At 66.4% G+C, this 9,067-nt stretch overlaps 1 protein-coding gene across 1 annotated transcript; it reads left to right on the top strand.

Moving 5' to 3' along the window:
• Window positions 1-6,994: 6,994 nt before the first annotated feature.
• CHLNCDRAFT_143035 (hypothetical protein) lies at window positions 6,995-8,879 on the top strand (the record flags this gene model as incomplete). The annotated part of the gene is made up of 8 exons (XM_005849794.1): window positions 6,995-7,049; window positions 7,184-7,316; window positions 7,437-7,674; window positions 7,825-7,910; window positions 8,018-8,096; window positions 8,265-8,341; window positions 8,635-8,746; window positions 8,841-8,879. The coding sequence occupies 8 exons, from the start codon at window positions 6,995-6,997 to the stop codon at window positions 8,877-8,879; spliced, it is 819 nt and encodes a 272-aa protein (XP_005849856.1).
• Window positions 8,880-9,067: the final 188 nt, after the last annotated feature.

Raw genomic sequence — 9,067 nt, 5'->3', positions numbered from 1 at the left:
CCCCCCCCCCCCCCCCCCCCCCTTGCGCCGAAGAAGCTGCACCCGCTGCTGCTGCGGTACGGCGCCGGCGTGGGCGACGTGCTGCTGCTGCTGCCGCTGGGCCCGGGCCGCCTGCGTGCCACGCTGCTCAAGGCGACCACGGAGGTGGGTGGGCTGATTGGCGGGCACGGCCGGCGCCCCGCCGAGGGCAGCCGTTCCTGCTGCTGTCGAAACAGTGTTGTGGGTGGGGGAGCACTGGCTGGCAGGCTGCTATGTGCCGGGCACTCACCACGCTGCCTCCTGTGTGTGTGTGCAGGAGGCACGTGCTGTGCACGACGCGCTGGGCTTTGATGTGCCAGGCGAGCAGCAGGCGTGGCGCAGCAAGCACGCCGCCGCCGCCCACGCGCGGCAGCCCGGCAGGACGATGACGCGGCAGCGCCTGCAGCAGCAGCAGAGCGCGCCGCCGCCCGGCACCGCGGCCGCCGCCGCCGCCCCAGCGGCAGGAGCTGGTGCCCCTCTGAAGGCGGCATCCATTCCAACCCCGGCACAGGTGGCAGAGTATGAGGTTGCCGCCGCTGTGGCCGCCGCCGCCTTCCGGGAGGCCACCGGCAGCGAGGCGGCGCCTCAGGCGGCGGCGGCCGCCGCCCGTGCCGCGGCCGCCGTGGCGGCAGCCTATCACGAGTCTGCCGCGCAGCACGCGGCCAGGGCGGCCGCCGCTGCGGCCAGGGCGGTGCGTGAGCGGGAGAGTGAGCAGGAGGCTGCTGCGGGGGCTGTTGAGGAGATGATGCCTCACCACAAGCGGCCCAAGTGGGAGCACCCGGGCGCAGAGGGCGGCGCCCCCAGCAGCAGGCCAGCCAGCCCTGGTGCAGCAGCAGCAGCAGCAGCAGCAGCAGCAGCGGAGGAGGCGCACCGGCATGCAGTCGGGCTGCAGGCTCTCTTGAAGAGTTCCAAAGCGGCCCAGGCCCAGGCCCAGCAGCAGCAGCAGCAGCAGACGCAGGCTGAGCAGCCCCAGCAGGCATCCCAGCAGCCGCCCCTGCAGCCGTCCCAGCAGGAGCAGCAGGCGGCCGCCGTGCAGCAGTGGCAGCAGCTGCAGCGGATTGCGGTCATGAAGCACATGCAGCAGCAGCAGCAGCGGCTGGAGCAGCTGCCGCCGCATCAGCGCCTGCAGCAGCTGGTGCTGCTGAAGCAGATGCAGGACATGCAGCAGGCCCAGCAGGCCCAGCAGGCCCAGCAAGCCCAGCAGGCGCAGCAGGCCCTGCAAGCGCAGCAGGCAAGGGCCGAGCAGGCGGCCGGCAAGGCTGGCGGTGGCGACGCCAGCCACAGCCCCACGCCTGGTGGCGGCAAGGAGGCAGCTGCGCCTGGAGTGGGCGCTGCTGCCGCCCCTGCCGCTGGCGAGGAGCCCAAATCGCCGCTGCCTGACAAGCCAGCAGAGGGAGCCGGCGGGAGCGGCCATGCGGAGGCGGCGCCAGCAGCGGCGCCCGCGCCTGCTCCACCCGTGCCTATGCTGGCGCCAAGTACGGGGCCTGTGGTGGTGCCTGCCGGCGTGATACCGCCTGGCATGGTACCCGCCCGAGTCATGTTCCAGGGTCGTCCTGCCATTATGATGGTACCGCAGCATGCCCAGCAGCTGATGCCGGCGCAGCTGCAGCAGCAGCAGCAGCCCCAGCAGCAGCAGCCGCAGCATGTGCAGACGCTTCAGCAGCAGCAGCCGCAGCAGGTGCAAACACTTCAGCAGCAGCAGCAGCAGCAGCAGCAGCAGATGCTGCTGGCAGCGCATGCAATGCGGCATGCGCACGCCCTGCAGCGTGCGCAGCTGACAGAAGCGCTGCTGCGGCAGCAGGCCCCCCAAGCCGCGGCCGCACAAGCGCAGGGTTCGGCGGCACAGCAGCAGGCGGCGCAGGCTCAGCCGCCTGTCGTGGAGGAGGCCAGGGAGGGGGCCGCTGCGCGCCGGCTGGGAGCAGCCACCGCCGCCGGCCCAACACCCTCGCCCACCATGTCTCCTGCCGGCTCGGGCGGGCCTGCCGGCGCGTCGGCGGCGCAGGCCGCGGCTCGCGCGGCGGCCGTGTCTGCGCCCTCCATCTCCTTTGTGCGCCCGCTGCTCATCAAGTCCACATCCACGTCCGCCGTCACGGCTGCCGGCGCCAGGCCGGGCCCCACCACCGTCACCACGCTGCCCATCGGCGCGCAGTCGCTGCCCACGCCGCGGCTGGCGCAGACCGTGGCGCAGCAGGCGGCGCAGCAGCAGCGCCTGGAGCTGCTGATCGAGGTGTCCAATGCCACGGCCGCAGCCAAGGCCGCATCACCCGGGCCGGTGCTGGTGGCGGCGGCGGCGGCGGGGGCGGCAGCAGCGCGGGCCGCCTCGCCAGCGCCAGGCGCCGCAGGCGCGCCCTCGCCTGCGCCGCACGACGCACACCAGGCCGGCACGCCCGACCGGCAGGCCACGCCCGGCGGCACAACTGTGGTGGTCAGCGCTGCGCCGTTCAAGCCTCTGCTGATTCGCAGCACACCTATGGCGCCCGGGGACGCGGCCCAGCAGCAGCAGCAGCAGCAGCAGCAGCAGCTCAACGGAAAGACGGGTGCAGAGGAGCCGTCGCCGCAGCAGCTTGTCAAGTACCAGAGCGCCCCTCCGTCGGGCTCGGCGGCAGCACAGGGAGCGGCGGCTTCGGCACAGGGCCCCCTCGGCGCCAGTGCCTCGGCCCCAGCGCACTTGCAAATGGCAGCCTTGCACACAGCCATGTCGGCGGCAATCGCAGCACAGGCGGCGGCAGCGGCGCCTGCCCAGCAGGGCGCAGCTGCGGGGGCGCCTGCCGATGCCGGCAAGCAGCCCGAGCAAGCAGGCAAGCCGCCCGCGCCTGCCGCCCAACCCGGGCCAGCCCCAAACCCCGCCGGCGAAAGCCTGGCGCGCATGCAGCGCAGCATGCAGCAGTTTGGGGCGGTGGTGGCTGCCAAGCTGGCCGGCCAGTCTGGGGAGCAGCGGGAGGCGGCGCAGCTGGGGGAGCGCCTGGCTGTGCTGGCGTCACGCATCGATGGCCTGCTGGGAGACTTCTGGAGAGCGGGGCGCTGAGGTGGCAGCGGTGGCACCCATGGCCGCCCCCTCATACATCGCGACATGCAGCTCACGCTTTTCGATAGCATAGCATCCAACAATGCGTTTATGTGCAACCTTTATTGATTCTATAACACAGTGCAAATTTAAACGGAGCGCCCACCGGCTGATCCAAGTCAGCACGCCCAGTCGCCTCTTCACCTGCGGCAGATGCCGCCATCGGTATGTCGGTAGCTCGGGTAGGGCGGGATTGTGATGGCCGTGCTATTGCCTGTGCTGCCTGCCCCCGCAGCCACACATCCAACAAGCAATCAGGGGTGGCCAGGGCAGGGACAAGCAATTAGGGGTGGGCAGGCAGGAGCCCAGCGGGCGGGCGGGTGACGCGTCGGGGTCAAGGGGTGCTGTATTACTGCAATCAATCTTCCTCTTGGTGTTTCCCACTCCCTGCACTACCAATTATCTCTTCCTATATCATCATAGCGCCTCTGCAAACCAGGTCGCGCTACACGGCGCCGCCACCGAGGCGCCAGCCCAAGGCTGCTGGTGACATCACCAGCCGGAACCGGGCTTCGTCCCTCCTTCTTGTTCAGCCCTACTGTCGTTCAAGTGTTGAGGATGGAGTCAGGGGCCTGCTTCTAGCACAAATGTCCTCGGCAGTGCCGCCTAGCAGGCTCTCCAGGAGCACACAGTTTCAGCACGGCGTGACCGAGGCGGCCCGGGGCGGCATGTACATCGCCGCGCTGCGCCTGCACAAGCCCGGCGATGAGAAGACGGTCATTGTGGAACACTTGGGCGCGACCCACCCGAACCCCTGGCTTGCTGCGGTGGTGCACGATGCGGCTCTGTGCAAGCGGGCCTTCGATCTAGGGAAGCTGCAGAGCCTCCAGCATGGGCCGGCTCCCGAAAGCAACGCGGCGGCAACAGGTGAGCCCCCCCGCTGTGCAGTTTGCAGCTTGTTGAATGCACAGAATTGCTGTGTCGGCAACCTGGGCCGTGTGGTGCTATAGATGTTTCTGGCCTTCCGTTTCGCCAAACCCTCCCGCTGCCTTGGCATTCGCTCAGCCCCGCATCCTGCTGCCGCCACCCGTCCCTGCCCCGCCTGCAGAGCGGCTGAACTTCCCTCTGAGCGCCTACACGTCCCAGCAGGCGTTTTGGGATGCACTGGAGGGCAGCAGCTTTGGGCAGCTGTCACTGCAGCTGCAGGCCAACAACAGGCTAGAAAAGGTGGGCCTGCCTGGCCCCTGTCTCGTGGACGCAGCTGGCTGGCTGGCTGGCAGAGTGAATCCAGCAGCCTGCTCATACTATTGCTGCCTGCCCTGCCCTGCGCCTGGCGCAGACGCTGTTCTTTGGCGACACGTGGAGGGATGGCTTGGCAGAGGAGCGGCTGGCAGAGGAGCGGCGCCGCCGGGAGCAGCAGCATCAGCAGCAGCACAAGCGGGAGCCGGCCGCTGGCGCCGCCCCACGCAATGGCAGCAGCAGGGAGTGGGAGCGCAGGCGTGAGCAGCAGGCCGCTGCACAGCCAGCTGGGGCTGCCAAGCCAGAGCAGGATCCTGGGGCGAAGCGGCGGCGGCTGTCGCCGCCCGCTGAGGAGGAGCGGCAGCGGGGGCAGCAGGGGCCAGCCTCCAAGAGCCAGCAGCAGATGCAGCAGCCCCAGCCTAGCGCAGGCATTGGTCTTGCCGGTAATGGCAAGCTGAAGCAGGATGTGCCTGCTGCCAAGGGCGCCGCAGCAGCGCCATTGCCCCAAGCAGCACGGGACAGGCGCGAGGAGACAGCAGCAGCAGCCCCGGCAGAAGCACCAGCGCCCCCACCGGCCGCCGCAGTAGCAGCACCCCACACCGACAGCACAAGCAGCAGCGAGCCGATATTGGCGCAACGTGCCGGCAAGTTGCCAGTAGTTGTGGACCTGATCGGCAGCAGTGGCAGCGAGGGCGAGCCGAGCATGGGACGAGGCGGCGCAGGGCCGGCGCCACCAGCAGCCAACAGAGCCGCAGCGGGTGCCACACCAAGCGCGGCGCAGCAGATGCAGCAGGCACAGCAGCCGCAGCAGCGCCCGGCACAGGAGCCGCGTAACGTGTGGATAGGCAGCGATGCAGAGTTCCCGCCAGGCAAGGCGCAGGGCTGGCCCGCTGCACGCAGGCTGGCGACGTCACTGCACCCCTTGCCCAGCTTACCAGACGCCGGCCTCATGCCCATGCATGTCGCCCCTGTGTGTGTGTGCAGGCAGCGGTACATTTCCCATGTACCTCAAGGCGGGACCGCTGGATAAGAGTTATTACACAATATCAAGTGAGCCCTGGGCCCCATTCACTTGTTTGGGGCTGCCTCACCTGCCTGCGGCTGCTGCGCCACGCCGTGCGGTGCGGCGTGCTGCGTGCGGCGTGCTGTGGCGCCAGCCGGGTGCGCGTCCTGGCCGGCCTGTGCCACAATGCCCCTGAACCCACGTGCCTGGCTGAGCTGCTGCTGCTGCTGCCTGGCTGAGCGCAGAGAGCGCGGGCACCGCGCTGTTTGCGGCTGGGTATGAGGGGGACGTGGAGCTGCGGGATGCCGCCAGCGGCCGCACATGGACGGTGCACACCAAGTGAGCGAGTGAGCAGTTCTACCCGCGCCCAGCGGGTTTGAGACCCTGGCTGCATCTGGCGGCGCAGCCTGGCAGATGCGTCGGCGTGGAACTCTTGCCCGCTTTCACGCCAGCTGTGCAGCGGTGCCCCGCCACCCACCCGGCCCACCCTGCACCACCTTTGCCGCAGCCTGAAGGAAGGGCGGCAGCGGTACATCACCAAGGTCTCCGTCTTCAACCGAGACAACGCCTGCGCTGCGCACGACGTGCTGTGGTTCCAGGCAGGGCCACCCGCAGCGCAGCAGCAGAAGCCGTGCGTGCTGTTTGGCATCTGGCGCTGGGGATCCCAGGTGAGGGGGAATGGGAGGGGCCAGTTTGTGGGCGAGCGGAATGAGCAGGTGGCAACACATCGCTGGGTGCGGGAGGGGTGTTGTAGGTGCCGAGCAAAACATGGCTGTGTGCTCTGTACTGCCTGCTTGGCTGCGCCCTGCAGGAAGCGGCGGCTTTTGCAGCCAAGCTGAATACTGGCACCAAGGCGGCTGCCAAGGCCCCTGCCAAGGCTGTTGCTGCTGGCAAGAAGCCCACCAGGGCACCGCAGCCGCAGCAGCCGCAGCTGGGGGATGAGGAGATGGCCGGTGGGCAGAGCAGCGACAGCGAGGGTGTGGTGTTAGCCCAGCGCCCAGCAGCCACTCCGCATGGCACCAAGAAGCGCCGAGTGGTGGGGGACAGCGAGGATGAGGAGGATGTGCCGCTGTCTGTGCTGCTCGCCGCCAAGAAGCAGCAGTGAGGCAGCGCCAGCAGAGGGAGCGGCGGCAGGGAGGGTGTGCCGGCCAGCCCCTCGTCGGCCAGACGAACCGCACAGGCAGTTGCAGAGCTGCTGGAGGAGAGTGTCGAAGAAGAGACGTGAGGCTGTAGAGGCACCCACTGTAGAGGTTGCTGCTCCCTCCCTAGGAGGCCGGTGTTCTGTCCTGCTCTCCCCATGCCCTGCCTGGCTGATGTTCTGAGAGTGGTTTGTCTGTGTGGTTGCCTGCGCTCTGTGTCTTGCCACTCAAGAATAATGAAGTGAACAGCTGCACTGTGAAGAGGGCTCCTCTAGAGGGGTGCAAGGCGCCGGCGGGAAGTTGCGGCACGACATGCATGCTGGGTGCGCTACTTCCCGAACCACGGAAGCCGCCTGGCTCTGGCATTCCTCTGCTCTCCACCGTACTTCAGCGTGCGCTTCCAGCGCGGTGAGCCACTGTCCGCTCGTCTGGGCACCAGTGGCTGCCGCCGCGTCCAGGGCAACTCTCGCCTCAACCTTCCTGTTCGGTCGTTGGTCAATCTCAATTGGCAATTTACACGCTGTACCCCTTTTACTGGTGGGGTTCGATCAAAGAAGCACAGTAGCGAGTCACCCACACCCTGAGCGACCCATGGCGTTGCTGGGCCTCCTCCTGTTGACGCTGATATACTTGAGAGGCGCCCAGGGTGCGCAAATCAATGGCACCGGGCCGCCGTGTCGGAGGCTGTAAGAGGCGCCGCATGCCCCGGCGCCGCATCACCCCAAGGCGCTGTAGACGACCCCCAGGCGCAACTGACCACCATCGACTGGATTTCTGCAGGGGATACGCCCAACTTGGTGCTGTTTTCAGTGGATGATGAAATCGTGAGCGAGGCATGGCAAGCCGCGTATTACGACACGATCCAGAGCTCAGGCATCAGCAACCCAAATGGCTGCAAGCCGCCGATCACTTGGTGAGGCGCTCAACATGCATATGCAAATGCAGACCGGCGGGCAACGGTGCGCTGCCGCATGTCGAGCGGGGTCGCAATACCTGCTGCTGCTTCTGCTGCTTGGCGTTGTTGCACCTGCAGGTTCACGAGCAAGGGGCCCGACAGGGGCGACTGCGACACGGCGCTGCTCGCATACAGTGCTGGGCATGAGCTGGCCACGCATACGGTGACCCATCCCGAGCTGCCAGGGCTGTCTTACGATGAGATCACTGCAGAGGTTGCTGGGCAGCGCGAATGGTTGATTGACTGCGGCATCCCGGCAGAAGCCATCACCGGCTTCCGTGCGCCATACTACAAAACGGATGACACGGTCACGCAGGTGGGTGAGGGGCCTGCCACAGGGCTCGTTGCCTGCAGCGAGTGCTGTAGAAGATTGGCGCTGCAATGAGCGCTGCAGTGCTGCAGTGCTCAATCGCTCCCCACCTAGCTGCTCAATCAGAACGCGTTTTTGATGTTACTTAACATTCAGGTGCTAATTGATTTGGGCGTCCAGTATGACAGCAGCAAGGCTGACGACAGCCCCACCCAGCAAGCTTACTCCACTGGCTCCCTCTGGTGATACTGGATGCCGGCGGTGATTGTTTCCCACTCTTTAAAGAGAATGCCTCCTGCCTTTTTCAATCATCTGCTTCCCTGCATGCACGTCCCTGTTTGGCCTGCAGGGAGGTCCCTGCATACACTCTGCCTGGTGGTGACAGACGTTCTGACCCGCAGCCTGAAGATGGCATGTCTGTGCTGGAGGTGGGTTGGGAAGCGGGAGGGGCAGCATAGGGTTGAGCAAGATTTTGGGGACGCAGACCTCACTTGCACGCGCCCCAGCAACCCTGCCAAGAAAGCGTGGCAGTGCAATAATCTGCATTGCAATCATTGCGGGCAAAACAGTGGCACACTTGCTGACCCGCTCCACAGAGGCTGCAAGCCGCCTTTGAGAGCAAGCGCGGCTCCGGGGCGCCCGTCTCCATCCTTGTGCATGAGCCATGTAAGCTGTGTGCACGTAGTGCGCCCCTTGTCGTCGTGGTGAAGGTTGGTCAGGCAGCCCCCCCCCCACCCCCACCCCCCACCCCAGCTGGCACTGAGCCAAAGCAATCTACATTCCTCCTGTTGTATGCAGATCTCAGCGACAGGTAGTGTGCTTTGGCTGTGTGTCCTCCGACTGCCTGGTTTCTACTGAAACAGCGTTCGACTGGGTGCCGGCTAGCCATGGCCTGCTCCTGCACCCTGCGCCGCCGTGCACCGTCTTCTGCCACTAATGTGCCCTATTGACCCCTCCCAATCGCAGCTCCAACCGCGATGACATTGTGGCTTTCCTGTCTTGGGCATTTGCACAGGATAACACATGGGGCATCACGTATCAGCAGTACATCTCCTGGTTGGAGGCAGGCGCAGGCGATGTGAGCCAGCAGGCTTCAGCTTGTGCTTGCACCTTACTGCTGTCACCGCCACGAGTTGTGATCATTGCTTTCATCCTTTCTTCTCTCCTTGCAGATTGCCAGCGTGCTGTCCAACTACACCTGCGGCAGCTGACCACTTGGGAAGCCCTGGGATGCCAAGGACACAAGGCATCTCCCCAACGCCTCCCCTTTGGCGAACTCAACAGTGATCTACCAGCAGCACATTTGCAGCACCGTGGTACCATACTGCCTAGTGATCCAAACTACCTTCTAATGGGCAATAAGACTGGCAAGCGGCTAGGCTAGTTCTCCAGTGCCCTG

Source organism: Chlorella variabilis (assembly GCF_000147415.1).
Source record: "Chlorella variabilis unplaced genomic scaffold CHLNCscaffold_5, whole genome shotgun sequence".
NCBI classification, from domain to species: domain Eukaryota; kingdom Viridiplantae; phylum Chlorophyta; class Trebouxiophyceae; order Chlorellales; family Chlorellaceae; genus Chlorella; species Chlorella variabilis.
This window is presented reverse-complemented; position numbering and strand designations above follow the sequence as displayed.